The 20,019-nt window shown below is 34.6% G+C and overlaps 2 protein-coding genes across 2 annotated transcripts; one reads left to right on the plus strand and one right to left on the minus strand.

The window, feature by feature from the left end:
* Positions 1-199: 199 nt before the first annotated feature.
* On the plus strand, positions 200-3,904 carry LOC131941144 (uncharacterized). Its single transcript, XM_059300154.1, has 3 exons — positions 200-305; positions 3,056-3,175; positions 3,762-3,904. Exons 1-3 carry the CDS (start codon positions 200-202, stop codon positions 3,902-3,904), a joined length of 369 nt encoding a protein of 122 aa, XP_059156137.1.
* A 3,202-nt stretch (positions 3,905-7,106) lies between these two features.
* LOC131941156 (periostin) lies at positions 7,107-18,028 on the minus strand. Its single transcript, XM_059300166.1, has 8 exons — positions 17,872-18,028; positions 16,700-16,809; positions 15,860-15,955; positions 14,467-14,684; positions 9,368-9,554; positions 8,964-9,065; positions 7,702-7,821; positions 7,107-7,309 (listed from the first exon to the last, which is right to left on the minus strand). Exons 2-8 carry the CDS (start codon positions 16,800-16,802, stop codon positions 7,167-7,169), a joined length of 969 nt encoding a protein of 322 aa, XP_059156149.1. The 5' UTR covers positions 16,803-16,809; positions 17,872-18,028; the 3' UTR covers positions 7,107-7,166.
* Positions 18,029-20,019: the final 1,991 nt, after the last annotated feature.

The raw sequence follows: 20,019 nt of genomic DNA on the forward strand, positions 1-20,019 counted from the left end.
ATATATATACATACATACATATTTATGCTCGATGATTATGTAATATTCTAGACATGTTTTGCTTTATAATTTTTATTCTCTACCTATTGTTCATCTTTTTACCTATCCTTACATCTAGGCGAACACAGTGGAGGGAGTAAACATCACGATAAAAAATATCCGTGTCTACCACGGCTACGCCCATGGCATCGACGGCATCATGACGCCGCCCCTGGGAAATGTGGTGGACATCGGTGCTAACAGATCCGACTTCTCAATGTTTGAGTCGCTGGTCACAAAAGCAAACCTGGCTAGTTTCTTCACAAGTGAGTTATAGATGTGGCGTTACACTGGGGAACCAAGGGGTGGCAAGTATGGAAGACGATATATTGTTGTCGCTTAGCCACCACCCGAAGAATTGCATTAAAGAAATTGCAAGAAAACCACTTTTTAGATTAGACACATTAATTAGGCGGTAATTTTATTATAGAGTATCGATGAAGAAATTTCTTTTGAGTTGGGGAGGGGGGGGGCTCAGACGTTCTTACGCGGGGGGTGGGGCTTCGCCCTTACCCGAAGAATTGTATGAAAGAAACTCTTCACGCAAACCACTTAGATTAGACCAAATTGCCTTTGTATTGAATGTTTACTCGATAATCAATGACGTCATATTAATGTGTGCACTATCCGGCTTGAGATTATTTTCTACTCTGTGCTAAATGTGTCGACGTCATACTTCGTTTTTCGAATTACTATGCATGTTTTTATTTTGCTTGTGTTTTCTCTACAGCGTTCTTGTCAGATAGATAGATAGATAGACAGACAGCGAAACTATTAATATAGATTCAGAAATCATTTTTTAACATTCAGCTTAGAAATACACTATTTAAAAAGTTAGTTAAAAATCGCGCCACGTTATCAATATTCTTAATTGTTTCTTTAATATATTTTTTTATATTTGTAAGTCAAACATCACGTAACAGAGCATGTATCAATATTTAGTTAACACATACGACTTACAAGAGCACCACTTGATATTTACTTCTCACATAAGACTGAACAAAGCACAAATATATATATACGAGAAAAATGGCCCGTTGAGGAAGGGTACAACGGGCGCTAGGCTGATAGTGCTGTCTCTTTTCTCTAAACTAAAACCAACCCCCCCCCCCACACACACACACCACCCCCCCCCCCCCAACCCCACCCCCACCCCCCAAAAAAAACATGTCTAACGTCCCATTCAACGAAATATAATTATATACTTTTTCCAGTGTCCGCCCCCTCCCCGAAAATTCTACACCCGCCCCCGAAAATTTCAAGTACCCCCACCCCTCTCCGGGGAGGAAAAAGTCTAAATTAAAACCACCCCCCCCCCCACTCACTCCCCACCCCCCCCCCCACACACACACACCACCCCCCCCCCCCACCCCCCCCCCCCTCTAAAAAAACATGTCTACCGTCCCATTCAACGAAATATAATTATATACTTTTTCCAGTGTCCGCCCCCTCCCAGAAAATTCTACACCCGCCCCCGAAAATTTCAAGTACTCCCACCCCTCTCCGGAGAGGAAAAAGTCTGAAAGAAACACTGGTGTCGCGCTTAGCCACTACCCGAAGAATTGCATTAAAGAAATTGCAAGAAAACCACTTTTTAGATTAGACACATTAATTAGGCGGTAATTTTATTATAGAGTATCGATGAAGAAATTTCATTTGAGTTGGGGAGGGGGGGGGCTCAGACGTTCTTACGCGGGGGGTGCGGCTTCGCCCCTACCCGAAGAATTGTATGCAAGAAACTCTTCACGCAAACCATTCAGATTAGACAAAATTTCCTTTTTTTTTCAATGTTTACTCGAGAATCAATGACGTCATATGACTGTGTGCACACTGTGTGCTTGAGATTATTTTCTACTCTATGCTAAATGTGACCGCGTCATACTTCGTTTTTTCGGATTACTGTGCATGTTTTTATTTTGCTTGTGTTTTCTCTAGAGCGTTCTTGTCAGATAGAGCGTTCTTGTCATGTTTTCTCTAGAGCGTTCTTGTCAGATAGATAGATACATACATACACAGACAGCGAAACTATTATTATATATATATATATATATATATATATATATATATATATATATATATATATATATATATATATATTTAAAAAAAAATATATATATATATATATATATATATATATATATATATATATATATATATATATATATTTATATATATATATATATATATATATATATACGTGTTTTTCCTTAGATGATCATTCAACAACATTCTTCGTCCCTAACAACGACGCCTTCGCCAAGCTTAGCAGTGAAACATTGGAGTACCTCAACACCCATGTCACTGCCTTAACAGGTCTGATACTTCATACAGTCTTACGTTTACTGGATAGTTGTGTTTGATACACTTGTTTACTTGTTGTTGTAATACAGCCATAGTTTTATTTTTAAATATAAACGCCCTGTTCACATGTAAAAAGTATTTAAGATTTGTTGTTCAATAAGGTAATTTTATATCAGGTTTTATTAGGTAATGTATGTTTAAATTATAGGTTTCTTCTTTTTTGTTTTTATATGTAATATTGTTAGGCATTTCTCCCAAACAATCAAGTATTATGTGTCAATATGGTATGTTGGCGACTTCATCCTATTTTATTGCTGGATTTGCCTGTGCCCACCCCAAAAAATCAGCATGGTAGCAACAGTTACATTTAGAGAGTTTTTCATTCCTTGATGGGTTGCTGTCTAAATGCAGTAAATTACAGATGTTTGTTAACTTTCAAACTAATCATGCTGTTTTTTTAATTTTATCCAAACATTTACAGGAACATTTTTAGATACTATATTGAAAAATCAAATTTGTAACAGATGAGATTATTATTTTAAGTACTGCCTATGATCGATGAATGTGTGAAGCTGTGCTTTTCACATTGCACGTAAAATGAGGCTGATTTTCATTATTAAATGGCTTGTCAAAAAGTTTAATTGTATTGACCCCATCACAGAAATATTGAGGCTGATTTTGGTTGTTGAATAATGACTTGGCTTAAATATTTCAGAGGTTCTCAAATATCACATGGTCAAAGAGTACTCACTCTACAGTGTCGGTATGACGCACACGATGACCGTTGATTCTGCAGACCAGCATCACGACACCCTTATGATTCTAGAGGATGGCAGTGAGTAAAGTGTTTCCTGTGTAGTGCTGACACGAATGCAAACAATGCACCGATCCCTACCTTATTTTTACAAAATTAGTTTGTTTTGTTAGTTAAAATGGAATAGTAGTAAAATATGAATGTAATGAACGTTTATTAAACATTTGATACTATCTAAATCAAACCTAAGTAAAAACATCCTCAGAAGAAACTAGAATGAAACATTTGTTTAATCTTAATTTAATTTGAAGTTTATCGTTTAAATGTGCTTATGATGTACACGTCATTTACTTTTCTTATATTTAAAAAAAAATAATATTTTGTGTTTTTCTGAGGCGCAGAGTAATTCTCATTTTACTTGCACTGTGTTAACTATTGTCCACAATACAAAAGTTTCCATACTTGTTGGTGTAATTACCAAAATTGCATTTCCAGCAATACTATATTATCAAACCAAAAGCTCATTATCGTTGATTATAAAATCCTTAAACTCCCTCCAATAAATATCTTACCCCCGGAAAAAATGATAAGTAAATAATATATTTCATCTAAGTTCTATTTTGTGGTGGTAAACACATAATGATTTTGTTTTTGCTTTATTTCCCAGGTGGCAACATATTTGTCAACCATGCGAAGATAATCGAGAAGGACATCAGTTCAATTAACGGGGTCATCCATGTTGTCGATACCGTACTTGTTCCAATACGTGTGCAGGTTCAGATCGAAGATGAAGGTATCATCGTAGGTTAAATGCTAAAATGCCAGTTGTGCTAATATAATAATTTTAAATTTATGCGTTTAAATCTGTGTAAAGCATACTTGACTCACTGCAAATGTATTTGTATTACTTGTTCTGTTTTGTTCATCGTCTAATCATAAAGACAACTATGATTTTTGTAAAATAATTAGCTTAATCAGTTAAATATGGGACAGCGTGATGATGTATACTTTTGTTTAAAGGAAAAACCACATTATTTATTACAAAGGCGAGAGGTCGCTCCCACACCGTATTTCGCATCCCCACCCCCAACACACATGCACTTTAGAGCCTATATTTAAGTAGGAAGTAGAACCCGGTCTAAGTATAAAAAATACTGTATGGTAAACGCTAAGCTCTCCATCTTTGTCGGAGTTCGCTTGGTTTAAGACTGTTGTATGAGACTAAAGGAAAACAAGGTTTATGAATTATACGACATATATCCCAAATTGTTTTTTACAATAAATAAACTAAACAGATAAGCTCTGCTTAACTGTTCAGTAATTAACAAGTTATTTTAAAGCCAACCAAAATTAGATATACCGAAACATTTTGTTTATGAACCTTAACAGCCGGGTAATCTTTTTTACATTTCAATTCGAGGTCGTTAAGTCTGGTGGTATTCGTTGAGATTGTGAGTAAAACAAACATGTGCAAACGTTATATAAGATGACCAGAAAGATGCGCTACGGAAAAACGCGCAACGGATAAAGCGCTACGTAAAAAAGCGCAAACAAAAAATGCGCACACAAAAAAATGCGCAAAGAGAAATTTTAGCACAAAAATCTATATGGACTAGATGACACATTTATACATGATTTTTAGGGCTGCTGTGAGAGGGTCGTGTTTGATCACGTGAGATACTACCATTTTAAAAAATACCAATTTTCATATCACAACGATACCGTCGATAATCGCTTTACACAATGCCTATTATTTTCTTGTTCAATATTTATTCAACTACTATTCTCGTTTAGATAAACATAAAACTATCCTTGATGTTGGCCTTACACGAAGTATCTCTTACATTCTCCCTAGTCTCTATCCTTAGCTTGTATACCATAACAACCCGTTCCTATCGCAAAACTTCACTCTCTTTCATCCACGTCATCGAACATGAATTAGCTATATCTCTTGCACCAACATTCATTCGCACTAAAATACCCTTATAAAGCACACATCATAATGATGTATTTAATATTATATTCCGCCATGATGCACCTACCTACCTACCTACCTACCTACCTACCTACCTGCCTGCCTGCCTGCCTGCCTGCCTGCCTGCCTGCCTGCCTGCCTGCCTGCCTGCCTGCCTGCCTGCCTGCCTGCCTACCTACCTACCTACCTACCTACCTACCTACCTACCTACCTACCTACCTACCTACCTACCTACATACCTACCTACCTACCTTACTACATACCTACCTACCTACATACCTATCTACCTACCTACCTAACTACCTCAAATATATATAAATGCTAGGCATACTGCCTAGCTTCGCCTATGTTTTAAAAAAAAATGAGAGTTTGAATGCTTAATTAGTTAGTGATTGGCTGATATGGAAAGCTTAAGATTAAACAGTAATAGTAATTTCAGAGAACTGCTTGAATGTTCGAAATTTAATACTAAAAACGTAATTAGAACAATTTACTACAAAGGTTCGCTGAATAGTATAACTCATACATTATTTTATGTTCACTTTTAAAATTAACTACAATTTAAATAGGATACATACTTTAATACTTAACAAAAATTATACTCAAATGAATGCTATACTTCCTGATTGTCTGTTTGTGTTTAAAATAGTATAAAATTATTTGAAAATATTTATTTTTAAAAGTTACCTCCCTTGTAAATTGACCGAATGAGGTAGTCTTTGTTTACTTTCTTTTCACAAACAGTTGCTATGCTTATAAAAGAAAATACGGCAACTGCTCATATTTAGCGACCATAATGTTTTTTTCCGACTGGAATAAAGTTTTTTTGTTACCCTCAAGGGTCGGTCTATGACCTCACGAAATATCAATGAGAGCGTTCGGCAATTATATATATATATATATATATATATATATATATATATATATATAGCTGATGTAAGAAGAATCTCACTCGTGGTTACTTTTTAGCTCTCGCCTTGCGAGCAGAGGCTGGCCGATAGATTATCCATAAGGCCGATTCATTTACTCAGCACTTTGCAAAAAATTAGCTAGATGTACAGAGCCAAAGTTGCAAAACATGTTTTTAAATTTACTGGTCGGTAGGTGGGTTAGTGGGTAGGTTGGTTAGGAGGTAGGTTATTAGGTGGGTGCGTGGGCAGATGGGTGAATGAGTAGTTAGGTAGGTGGTTGGGTGTTTGATTATGCACATTTCCATTTTGCTGGCTTAATAATACTATTAGAAAACTCGAACTTTAAAATTGGTTTGGATTATGGTTAGTTTATTGAGCCAATTAGGTTCTACATTAAATAGTTAACCAGTTTAATAATGTCGAAGCCAATGGAGTCAATCTAAGTCAAAGCCTGATTTTATAATAAAACTTTCTCTCTTGGTTTCTTTATAAAAAGGTTATGGAAGGTTTTTGAAAGTTTTTTCTGAAATGTTTACCGCACGAATGCAAAAGGATATCAACTACCATAGATCTTGTTATATAGGCTACATGCTGCCCATTATGCTGTTCAGTACATGCTTTGGTTGGGTGACACTAACCTTGTCATGTTTAAACAAATGTAATTGTGTTAGTTCGAATTGAGTTTTCATACAAGCCCAAAGCACTAATTAAGGATGTCGCAAGAAATGTAACATATGTCAATGAATTATATTTTTTCTGTCTGCACATTTATTTATTTGCGCTTTTTTCTGGCTGCGCATTTTTCTGTTAGCACTTTTTTTTCTGTGTGCGCTTTTTTCTGTTTGCGATTTTTTTCTGTTTGCACTATTTTCTGTTTGCGTTTTTTTTCTGTGTTTGCTGTTTTCTGTTTGCGCTTTTTTCTGTTTGCGCTTTTTCCGTTGCGCAATTTTTTGCGCTTTTTTTCGTTGCACTTTTTTTGTTGCGCATTTTTCTGGGAACCATTTAATTGACTCTTCGTTTTTTTATGAATCACTAGCAGCGTTTTCTTCAATACTCAGCTGATGGTACACTTGCCAAGCCAACTTACCAATCAACGAGATTTATAGAGAAAAAAGAAACTAACATATTTTACTCAAAAATGAGCATTTTATTGTCTCAAAATTGTGTCAGTGGCCCTTGGTACAGGCTACCCCAAAACAATACCGCTGGTTTCCATAGCAATCAGCACCCTAGGTGGGAGCAGTACGTGATCGATGACGTGAAAAACGCCAGTCTCAGAACTGATATCGATCTGGATCAGTTGAGCGTGTTCAATAGAAAAATCTCCATCTGAAAAAAGAAATGAAACTTACTGTTTGCTTGAAAAAGATATGATCTTCTTCTCATTTAAACGGCCATTACTACCTGCTCGTGCTATTGCTCATTGTCCAGGCAAATTCTAACAGGATCAAAAAGGCTTTTGCTTTCTCACTCAGCGCATTGCATTACCTAATAAACATGAGGGGCTTTTGGGTCAGTGCGCGGCTACCTGTGGCGACGAACCCACCACTATATCAACCCTTTCAGAAATGAAATGCCATTAATTGACTGCACGATGAATGACCGTTTCATAAGAACGGTGTAATTAACAAAGGGTGTAAGGATGAATGTTTTATCCTAGAACCCGAATTATGACTATACATCTAGCAAGTGAACGCTGAGGGTGGACATTGTGTACTAACTTCCGTCCTGAAGGATCATTAGTTGATCATGGTGTACGTTAGCCGAGGGGATTGTCAGCTTATTTCTCATACCGATGCTGTACAGGGTGCTGGCCTTGCTCATGTGGTATTTGAGAACCTCTGAAGGTTAAAAAAAAGAGGGATTTCTTGAAATATTTGCGGACCACTTTGGATTAAAAGAAACCAAAACGATGTTGGTTCAGTGTATGAAGACCTCTGATATTATTACAAGAAAAAAATATACAATGATTGATGTGGTATTTGATGACCTGTGATGGTTAACAAAGAAAAACAACTGATGAAGATGATGTGGTATACGATGACTATTGGGTGTTAAAAGAAAAAAACGAAACGCTTGAAAGGTAGAGCCTCCTCTTCAATAACAATTATTATGTTGTCTTCACATATTTTTTTCAAAACAAATGCATTAAAACATTTTATGGCACGAAGCTAACTGTTGAAAACAATAAAGACATGTAAAAAAATTTGTAAAATAAAATATTAAACTTAACGTGCTTAAATAATTGTTTATGTAAAATCGTTAAACGAAGCAATATGAAACACTACAATTATTTTACCTATATTATCATATTACTATATTATCTTATTTAAAATACATTTTTTTTAATTGAGGAACGAATCAAATGCGTCCGTCTATTTTTCTCAGTCTACTTGTGATTGAAACAGATAGCTAATAATGATACATGTATTTGCTTATTGGTTTTGTTTCCTGTTTTTGAATTGGATTGCATTTTTAAAAGTTCCTTTTTTGAACCTGACCGTCCATGGTGCAAGTGAAGTAGAGTTCACATGTTTCTGTGACCTCGGCATATTAAGAGATAGTGTGGTCAGCACTATGCCCAACCGCCTTTACCTTTCCTAACATGTGCTAGGTACCCATCAGAGCTGGGTGGACTCAGGGACGTTCTACTGACTTGATTCCATCACGAGGCTTTTGGGTTAGCAGACTAGCGCTCTAGCTATGCCACGCTGTCCCTTATTGCATAAGTCGTGTAAAAATTAATTGTATAAATGTATTTTCTACTTTTAATGCAACGTTAATAAAATACACTACTTCGCGTTATTAATTGCATGTATGAATTGTCAAAAACGTTCCCATTTTAATTCTGAATTTAAACCCAATACACTACTAATGCGCGACTATCTACTTGTATACATTTTCAAAACATTTCAATTCTCAATGTAAAACAAATATACTACTAAATACTGCTACTAAGTCGGCTAATTGGCACTTAATTTACCTGTAAGATCAGCTGAGTGAGTATTCAGGTACTCCATCACGTGGGGGCTCAGCTTAGCCCAGGCGTCGTTGTTGGGTAGAAAGATGGTGCTGGTTGTATCCGCTGGGGACAGTGTTTAGCAATTGTTTAGTAGACATTGATGTGTAATGGTACAGTGTGGCTTTAGTTTAGTTGACATGGATGTTTAATGGTACAGTGTGTAGCTTTAGTTTAGTAGACATAATAAAATGAATACGAATTTTAATTGTGGATTAAAGATTATTTTATATGCTTGATTCTCTATACTCACACCGCTTGAAATCAATCCGTATCCGTTTTTTTTTATTTTTTGTAAAAATGTATTGCTATATTTGTCATAAAAAATTGTATCAACAGTAAATTTTAGTGTTAAAGAATTTTCTCACACTTAAAAAAATCTTGCAAATTTTCCTGAATAATGAGATTATCGAATTTCGTGAGATCAGGCCTAGTGGTTAGGTACTGAGGAAGGATGGGCACCGGTGCCTTCATTATGCCATCTATGATATGAACATGCCCGTGAACGACCTCTTGATTCATTGTGGTAACGTTAACGCCCTGTGCCGTGTTGATCTGCCGAGTTTACAAATTTATTTTTAAAAAAAATTAATTTGACTAAATATTTCTCAATTAATACTTAACAATATATTACAGAAGGGTAAAATGGTGGCTTCAAAAGGCAGCGAAAAACGAGCTACAATGTTATTGTCACATTTGTAAGTAAATAAAAAATATATAGTTGAATATGTATTGATAAATCGTTTAAAACAATCGTGTTATAATTTTCCTAAATTTTCTTAATTAAAAAAAAATTAAAATATATATATATATATATATATATATATATATATATATATATATATATATATATATATATATATATATATATATATACTAGCTGCATACCCGTGCCTCGCCACGGTAAATCTTTTTTTATGTACCAACTTGGGAACAGAACAAAACTAAACACAACAAAAACACAACACAAATACAACACAAAAACAACACAACACAATCAAAAAACAAAACACAAATACAAAAGAAAACACAAACACAAAGAAAACACAAACGCAACACGAACACAAAATAAAACACGAACACAACACAAACACAAAAGAAAACACAAACACAATGCAAACAAACACAATGCAAACACAAACACAAACACAAACGCAACACACAAACACAAACACAACAGAAAAAACAAACGCAACACAAATACAAATGAAAACACAAACACAATGCAAACTCAAATGCAAACGCAAAAAAAGACACAATCGAAAAAACAAACACAACACTCATAACATAAACACAACTTAAATGCAAACATAACAGCATAATGCAGACAGTCTAGCCCGTGTCGCCAAATGGCACCTTTTATAGTCATTCAGTGAATGACTATATAACCCCCAGCTGGTCCGCTAACAGTAAACAGTACGTTCAGTGTACAAAATAATTAAAAGGAAGCATTTAAAATATCCGTGTTTTACCTACTATATTGCACGTTAACAATTCATTCATTTTTTTCAGTAATTAAAAAAAAATTACAATAGAGTATCATGACATTGTGCACCTAATGAACGTGATGACGCGAGTATAATAGTGCGAAATAGTTGATTATAAATTATAATTAGTAAACATAACGTTCAGTAAATAAATAAAGAAAAGATAGCCTTTTACCAATCCATGCTAATTATAATATTCCAACAACAATGTTCTCTTAAACGACTGCAGAATTTACATTCACATTTTGCTAATTATATTATTATATTACTCCAACAATAATTCCCTCTTGGAGATTTTGCATTCACATTTTTAGATTAATTTTTACTAAATTACCTCCCTTGGCAAAATTACAAAACAGTTTAATTAATTAGTTTTTTTACCCTACTGTTATTTAAATGTTACCACTTTTTCTAGGTATATAAACAAAAATAACATTTGACTTTGATCCGTTTAATATGTTTTAGCAATTTAGCAATGTATCTGTCAAGAACGATTTTACTATAGGGAAAACAAAAGCAGAGTAAAAACATGTATAGTAATTCGAAAAACGAAAAGTGACGTCAAATGGAGCAAATAGTAAGAAATAGCCTCAAGCCGGGAAAGTACACACAATAATATGACGTCATTAATTCTCGAGTAAACAATGAATTAAAAAGCTGCCCCCCCCCCCCATCAAAAGAAATGACGTCATCGATAATCTATAATAAAAAGACTGACATTACGGCCTAATTAATGTGTTTAATCTTAAAAGTGTGCACATATTCTTTTATGCATCTCTTCGGGTAGGGGCTAAGCCCCTATCCCCTCACTGGTGGAAAGCCTTACCCCCTCCTAAACGAAATGTAATTTATATAGAATATATTTACTTTTACCAGTGTCGGCCTCCCCCGCCCCGGAGAAGTGTATTCAAGTGCCCCACCACCGAAAAAAGGTTTAAAAGAAACACTGTCTGCGTGAGCGAGGTTTATCGACCAAAAGTAGTAAATATTCTGGGTTTCGGATGGACTAAATTTTCTGGGAGGGTTTGGATCCTGGTAAAAGTATATATTTTATACACTTTCTTTTTCGTTGAAGGGGATTCGCTTCGGGGTGGGTGGTGGGGGGGGGGGGGGGCGGGAAGGTAGAAGGTTAAGGTGGTGATTTTAGTTTTGGTTTTGAGAAAAATACATTTATCAACCTAGCGCCCGATTTATCTCTCCCTTAACGGGCCATTTATCTCGTATATATATATATATATATATATATATATATATATATATATATATATATATATATATATATATATATGTATATATATATATATATATATATATATATATATATATATATATATACAAAGGCTATGGAAGCAAATCCAAAAAGAAAAGCAGGCTGAAACCGGAGTCAATGGCCTCAATGGCGCATAACCAGTTGACACGTAACGCTTAATTGTGTTGGAGGCGTGGTCGAGTCGGCAAAAAGCTCATGGCTGATAAATTCGAACAAAGTCTCGAGTTCAAACCCACTGGCAGATAAATCTCGCTTCCCTTCAACACTAATAATTAAGAACGAAGAAGAAGAAGAAGAAGTATTAGTGACAAAGCAAAGAAATCACTCTAAAAAATCCGACACATTTAAAATAACACGGGCTACCATTACCTATTAGAAAAATTAAAACTAAATTATAAGCTATACATTGTTAGTTAACAGAACACCATATTAAATCCACACAGTGATTAAGAGACTTAAATAATGGTTCTATTAAAAATCCGGCTATCAAATGGTCATTATGTTGGTTTTTTAAAAAAGAGATTTGTATTAAATTTACCGAGAAAATTGAATATAATGCATTTGATTTCGTCTTTATACGTAGATTTATAAAATCTAGATCTAATTCAAATTTAAAAGAAATTGTTCATTTCTTTATATTCTAAAATCGGAAGATGACGCTCTTAGTATTGTGTTCCTTCCATAGTGTAAACCAGTGGTCTCCAAACTACGGCCCGCGGGCCGGATGCGGCCCGCGAGGTCATTTTATCCGGCCCGCGACGATCTATTTGTCCACTGAATAAATGTTTGTTGGAGGTGGATGAGGAGCTTTGCACAGAAAATTCAGAACTATTTGAAAATGTAGCTTTGTATGCGAATACAATTACTCGTCGTGTTGCAGATATTGGTGAAAACATAGTAACTCTAATAGCGAAAAATTCAAGGAAGTTCAGCCATTTTTCAATTGCAATGGAAGAGTCGCAGCTTATCCACCTCTCAACTTCTTGTGTTCGTTAGAGGTGTGAAAGACCTGAACATAACACTAGAGCTTGCTTCCCTACATAGATTGTATGACACTGTTACCGGAGAGGATATCTAACCATAGATAGTTCAGAGACAAACACAAAAACGCAAGATTTACCATATTTCACATCAGTAAGATTGCTAATTTTGCGAGAAAATTCTGAGCAGAGTATCTAAGAAAAGAAATAGGTGACTTCTTGATAGTAAAGATGGGACGGAGTGGTCTAGCGTTAGAGAGCTGGACTGCTAACCCGTAAGACTCGAGTTCGAATCCGGGTTCAAGTCAGTAGACCGTCCCTGAGTCCACCCTACTCTGATGGGTACCTAACTCACGTTAGGGAAAGTAAAGGCGGCTGGGCATAGTGCTGACCACACTATCTCTTCATATGCCGAGATCACAGAAACAAGTGAACTCTACTTCACTTGCCCCATAGACCGTTAGGTTTAAAAGGGAAACTTTACTTTTACTTAAGAGTAAAGGCAAGTCACAGCCATTTTTGTCTGATGAAGAGTGGGTATAGAAATTGGCTTCTGCTGCAGACATAACTAGTCATTTAAATTTTCTGATTCTAAAACGGCAAGAGAGTGAAATCTAGTTTCTGATCTATACGCCCACATACAGGCCTTTAGATACAAACTTGTCATGTTTTTGGAACAAGTACAGGCTAACAACTTGACACACTTTCAGCAGTGCAAGGTCTTTACGGCTGAAACAACCACTGAGTTCCCCACGTCATTTACATACGAGATCATTATAGACCTCCAGCTGCAGTTTCAGTAGCGGTTTTCTGACTTGGCATTCATAGGCAGAAGAAGTGAGACTGTTCCAAAACCCATTTGAAGCAAATGTGGCCAGTTGCAAAGATGAACTGCAGCTGGAGGTCATTGAATTGCAAGAAAATGAATTCCTTAGAGACACGTTCAAAGAAAGGCGGATGGGTTTTCGTGCGTTTTTGCACAAGGAAGACTTTCCTAACATCAAAACTTTTGCATCAAAGTACCTTTCAAATTTTGGAACAACATACCTGTGTGAACAAACATTTTCAAGAATGAAATACGTGAAGAGCAATTTGAGAGCAAACGTGGACCTCAGATGGGGGGGAGGGGGTGGACACTTGAAATTTGTATATATTTCTATATAAATTATATTTCGTTGGGGGGGGGGGGCGGTAGACATTCTTCGGGGGGGGGGGGAGGCGCCACGACCCTGAAGAGAGGCCATAAAGAAATTCTGGCCCCCGAACTGATATTTGATAGTTAATGCGGCCCTCGGGCTGAAAAGTTTGGAGACCCCTGGTGTAAACATATGGCATGTGACGTCATTGTTTATTTGCGTTGTTGCCACAACTATAAACACTTTTCCGGTTGAATAATAAAAATTGTATTTCTACATTCGAATATTCCTTTATTTTTACTTTTCTTCTTTAAATAAAATTTAGGTTATTCATTTAACACATATAGCATATTATTTTTAACTAAAGTCAGTATCAAGATCTCCATATATCGCTGAAGATAATGATATCATAGCCTGTGAAAATATTTGTTTTGCCGTTATTTTTGTTGTTGTATAATTTTAATGTGTATTATTTAATAACGCAGCCACCCACCTCTTGAATTACTTATAGCAGGGAGTACAGCTTTTTAAAAATTAAGTCACATATAATAAAGTATAACCCGCCAATACCAACTGTCACAACGTAATACATACGTGAAGCAGGTTGTACTCATTAATCCGCACGTGCTCAAAGTTCGACGAGGTAAGGATTTGATTCACGACGCCGTGGAACATATAGTCGGTGTTTAGGATGACGTGTAGCCCGATGAGGGCGTCCAGCTTGACCTGGTCAGCTTTCAGGGCTTGGATGTAGTTGGGGGGGAATCCGTCAAACACGGAGTCAGGGAAGGCAAACACCGTGAAATGTAAAGCTGTAGAATAATCGGAATAAAAAATCAATATAATGTAAGGTTGCGAAAATTACTAAATCTATGTTTCATCACTGGTTTTATATCCATCCCCCTTCTCTCTCTGTATGTCTTTCTGTCTGTGTGTGTGTGTGTGTTTATATATATATATATATATATATATATATATATATATATATATATATATATATATATATATATATATATATATATACATATATATACATACATACATATATATATACATATATATATATATATATAAATATATATATATATATATATATATATATATATATATATATATATATATATATATATATATATATATATATATATATGTTACCGAGTCTATTTGCTTGTAGTGCCAAATGTTACCGATTTCACTGCTGACAGCGCCAAATGTTACCGAGTGTATTTACTCGTGCTACCTTTGACCAGCACACAACATCGACCACAATATAGATACTCGGAAATGCAGGTTTACATTGATCTCTTTATTACATGAATCAATAGAAATGCTCCACATAACAATGCACCAATGTTCCATAAGAATACAATGAACCAACTGACCCCCACTGCCCTCACTAGTCCTAACATAACAGAATGCACGTGTCCATCCTTCCTATTCTAACACACACGTCTACACCGTTCAATAACCAACTTGATACTGCCTCTCTCTACCAGTCGCCTTCCCATCCTCCCCTCGTATACGTATTCATTACCATTTGATGCATCAGAACTATTAACTGCGCAGCTCTGTCGTACAATCCTATTATTAGACCACCTGCACTGTTACGTCAGCCCCGTTTGGCCTTGGTCATGTCAAAGTTGACAGCGCTGTAATACGTTCTTATCGTCCCTGGTAACTCTACTAGTTACATATATATATATATATATATATATATATATATATATATATATATATATATATATATATATATATACAAATCGTTTCCCTGAATTAGACAGTTCTTAGGGCAAATGTTTTACTTTTTTGCGATTATTACATTTTTTTTTTACCGCAGCAACGTACCAAAGCAAAAGAAATGAAACAACAATTCTATCTTACCTGGTACTCTATGTAAAAATATTCGGGAAAACAAAATGTTAAAAACTATGTTTCAAAAAAAACTTAGAAAACTATACCGACATACATACAAGACAAAGAACCTTACATGTGTTTATTTTTGGAAACAGATTAGAAGAATCCAGAAGTTCTAGAAAGTTATGGAATCTGTTTTGTCCATCAAGAAGATTGATTAAAGTGCTCCCTGGGAAAGCAAAATAAAATAAATAATAAAATTGTTTAACGAGGCAAGTTATTTACAACCAACGAAGCAGTCAACTTAGCCTACTGGTGATTACTTTTAGCATATTCACTGATTGGCCAGTTAAAATACTGATATTCGAAATGTGATTGCAATGTTTATTACGTATTAGAGTTTATGACTTTGTTGTAAAAAGTAAAATACATTTCATAAACTTATGTTTTACAATTAAAAACCCACCGATTGGCTCTTTAAAATACTCTTATTTGTATAGTAAATGCACATTTATTAATAATATTTCAAAATTTAGGAATTTTTTGTTGAACCTAAAATTCATACAGTTAATTCAAAATTCGACTTACAAATAATAAGAAAGATCTTCTTAATTACTTACGCATATCTTCAGAAATTATAACAAAAATAGTTCCATGTGTTTATTTTGTAATTCAACATTTTCATCCAAAATATTTTATTAAAAACATATGAAATGTATTGATCTAATTTTTATAAAGATTTTTTATTTGACAAACTAAAACACATGCACTAACACTACAATAGCAGTAGAAATAGTTAAAAAATATCAGTTAAAATGTAATTTTCGCTATTATCTGTTTCTTGTGTGTAAGAAATTGTATTTTAAGAGATTATGAAGTAAGTTAGCGGTTAGTTTAAGTACTTATACTGATTGTAAAAGTTAACTAGAGGTCATAATATAATATTTTAGGGTCATGATAGGTAAAAACTTACATTGATTTGATGACGGCGAATGTTGAGAAACGAACACCGCGCTTGTGCCCGATATGCCAAAGAAGGTGATGGCCAACAACGTGAACACTGTCCAGGCCCTCATGGTGGTGCTAGATGATAGAACTATTATTTTTATAACTTGAAAAGCATTAACTTAAAGCCCACGCGAAAATCATGGTTAGTAATGAGCAGGGGCGGAACTACAGTGCCGGCAGACACCGAAATGCGAGAGGGGGGGGGGGGCACGCCATTTATTTGTTAATAATTTTCTTGCATTTTTTACTTGATGGTTGTTTTGTAAAAAAAGATTACCGTAGCTGCGGTTGGATTATCTTTATTCTATAGACACCACCCACGCTCTTGTATATTATTCTTGTTCCCTTTGTTTTTAAACCACTGTTAAAGCCTAGTCTTCTTTCTCCTACAATCAAACTTATCAAAAACAACCCATGCTAATTATAATATTCCAACAATAATGACCTCTTACACGTCTGCAGAATGTGCATTCATATTTTGCTAATTATGTTTCTCTAAATTTTTTTCCGTCTTTGAAAATTTTGCATTCACATTTTTCTAGCTTGTGTTGAATTTATTTTTAAATTACCTCCCTTGTCAAATTTACATAACTGTTTACGTAATTAGATTTTTCTACCCTAATGTTATTATGTTATTAATGTATCCACTTTTATAGGAATCTAAACGAAAATGATATTTGACATTGATCCGTTTAATATGTTTAGCTTTTTGCGTGTATTTAATTTTTTCTTGACGTTATGCGAAAGAGTAAAAACAATGGCAACTATAAAATAAATGTAAATCGTTATATAAACAAACCCTACTCTATTACTTATAATCAGACACTGCGATGCAAGTAAAAAGCACGATAGAAATTTATAGCGATGCCTGACTGACACACTATCACCAGTGTTATATTATATATATATTATACAATAATTATATATATATATATATATATATATATATATATATATATATATATATATATATATATATAACATAAATAGGTTTAAATACCTTACTGCCACTAGATTGACTAAATAAAAAGTAATCTAATTAAAAATACATTTTCTTCTACGTAGTATCTTCTAAAAAATGCAATAGTAGTAAAAGACACCAAAAAGAAATTTGATTTTTCTAATTTCCGCAAATACCTGCTTCGAACTGCAACGAAAAATGGAGATAGTTGTGTCAGAATCCTTGCTGCAGTTCCTGCAGTGTCTGGTAAAAAGCAGTTAATCTGAAACTAGGCCAATGATTTGTTAGTTTAAAACTGATAAAAGTAACAACTATGGCCTCATCAGCATACAAAAAAGGGTGTGGATAGTCTTTAGAGGTGACACTGATCTTAGGTTTGTGGCAGGCAACATTAGCAAAGCTCGTGGTTGTTTTTTGTGTGAACATCAAGTCATGTTGTTCACTAACTTAGTGGATTTAAGTTATGGTTTAGCTTGTTTGTAAGAAATTACTTAGAAAACTATATGTAATTGATAGCAATAAATTGCAAATGATACTGAAAAATAAAAATGAAAACATTGAAATATTAATTAACTATAGTGAAATTTGTATTTATGTTGATATTTAAGATTTAATTTTATATTAGATCGATGAAACACATTATTTTTTTTTCAATATCTAATCTCTTAATGGCTGTTTTTTGTCTCTGCTTTCTCTTCCCCCTCCCTATTTCGTTAACTTTTTCCTAGATACGATTTGCCTCGTAAAATAAGCTCAACACGATCTAGTCTTGAAAGACAAACAATATAATCAAACAGAAAACAAATGCCATTTCCCAAGCATTATCTTACACAACCTTTTCTTTTTTATTTGTTGAACTGTAGACCGAAGATCACATTGACACAATCACATTCTTCTGCTTATATAAATTTACTTATAAAAATGTATCAGACATTTTTGTCATTTTAATCTGGTACAAGTAAAGCGACTTTTAAAAATATAAATTTTTTCCCCTACTGCTTGAAAACTAGTTGATTAAAAAAGAAAATAGTCAATGAAACTAATTTCTGCAGTCCTGCTCCCAGTGGCGTCGCTAGGTTGGTTGTCACTCGGTGCGGCACCTCATTGTCACTCGGTGCGGCACCTCATGATGTCACACCCCGGAAAAAAAATTATGATATATATATATATATATATATATATATATATATATATATATATATATATATATATATATATATATATATATATATATATATATGATCAATACAGGCCTATATACTAATAGTTGCAATTGGTGTCATCCCTTCCCATTTTGCCTAATTGCGTCAATTAGTGCGCAATTTATATTAATCCACCAATTCATTCATGTGGAAAAAGCATCGTTTTTATCTTGCATTATTAGATTTTGGTGTCCCCCCTATCCCCGGTCGTTGATTGACTCACCAGTTATTTAAAATACTCAACAACACCGTTTTTTTTTCGTATGTAAAGTTTGTAGTTGTTACATTCTCCCCCCCCCCCCCCACCCCTTCAGGTGATAGTTTTAAATTGTGCACAGTTAATAGTAAAGATGTTTATCTATAGTCAGTTATTGATATAGGTGGATTAACTCTAATTGATCATTAATAAAAATGGCAAAAAGCTTATTTCTACAATATACTTTCATCATGGTGTCACTCCTTAAATGTTGTCACCCGGTGCGGTCCGCATCCCACGCCTCTGCCTTGCGACTCCTCTGCCTGCACCATTTGATTTTTTTTTTTACTGCTGTAAGATTTCGACATAGACGTAACCATTTTGTCAAAACCCACCATTCACAGAAAATGTCTACCGCCACTACCACTATAATCACTTTTACATGCCACGATGAAAAGCTTTTTTAATAACAGCAATTCATGAACAAATTGATCTTTTTACTGCTAAATTCCGCCAATTTTGAAATTGTGGAGATGTTTTATTGAAATCTGTGAAGATATTTTGCTTAAACGATATATTCAAACACATACTTTTAAATCTATGATATAGGCCTACATAACGTTATTAGGATAAACGACATTTTTTTGATAACCTCGAAGCTTCCTGTAGGTAAATGTACAATCTGAACCTCTTTCCGCACACTCTGAGTAGGAACAGTCTACAAACGACTCATTTGATGGAGGTCATAGCTAGATGACCCTTACATTTTTTACCGTTCTATATTTTATATTATTTAAAATAATATAAAAATAAGACCTGTCGAACAAGAGATGCATACGTTATATTATTAAAAGGTGTTGGCTAAGCTAATTCTAAAGGTGTCATTTTCTATGAGACGGTTTCGCCGGGAGACTTTGTCTCTAAAT

Source organism: Physella acuta, unplaced genomic scaffold (genome assembly GCF_028476545.2).
Source record: "Physella acuta isolate Inbredline_101_S28 unplaced genomic scaffold, ASM2847654v3 ptg000350l, whole genome shotgun sequence".
NCBI lineage: Eukaryota > Metazoa > Mollusca > Gastropoda > Physidae > Physella > Physella acuta.

Excerpts from the sequence above, each read along its gene's own strand:
- LOC131941144 (XM_059300154.1), top strand. The coding sequence starts at position 200 with ATGACGCCGCCCCTGGGAAATGTGGTGGACATCGGTGCTAACAGATCC. Across the intron at positions 306-3,055 it reads CCTGGCTAGTTTCTTCACAA|AGGTTCTCAAATATCACATG; the intron begins GTGAGTTATAGA and ends TAAATATTTCAG. Across the intron at positions 3,176-3,761 it reads TATGATTCTAGAGGATGGCA|GTGGCAACATATTTGTCAAC; the intron begins GTGAGTAAAGTG and ends TTTATTTCCCAG.
- LOC131941156 (XM_059300166.1), bottom strand. The coding sequence starts at position 16,802 with ATGAGGGCCTGGACAGTGTTCACGTTGTTGGCCATCACCTTCTTTGGC. Across the intron at positions 14,685-15,859 it reads GTTTCCAAAAATAAACACAT|CTTTACATTTCACGGTGTTT; the intron begins GTAAGGTTCTTT and ends ATTATTCTACAG. Across the intron at positions 9,066-9,367 it reads TTTGCAAGATTTTTTTAAGT|CGGATACAACCAGCACCATC; the intron begins GTGAGAAAATTC and ends CACTGTCCCCAG.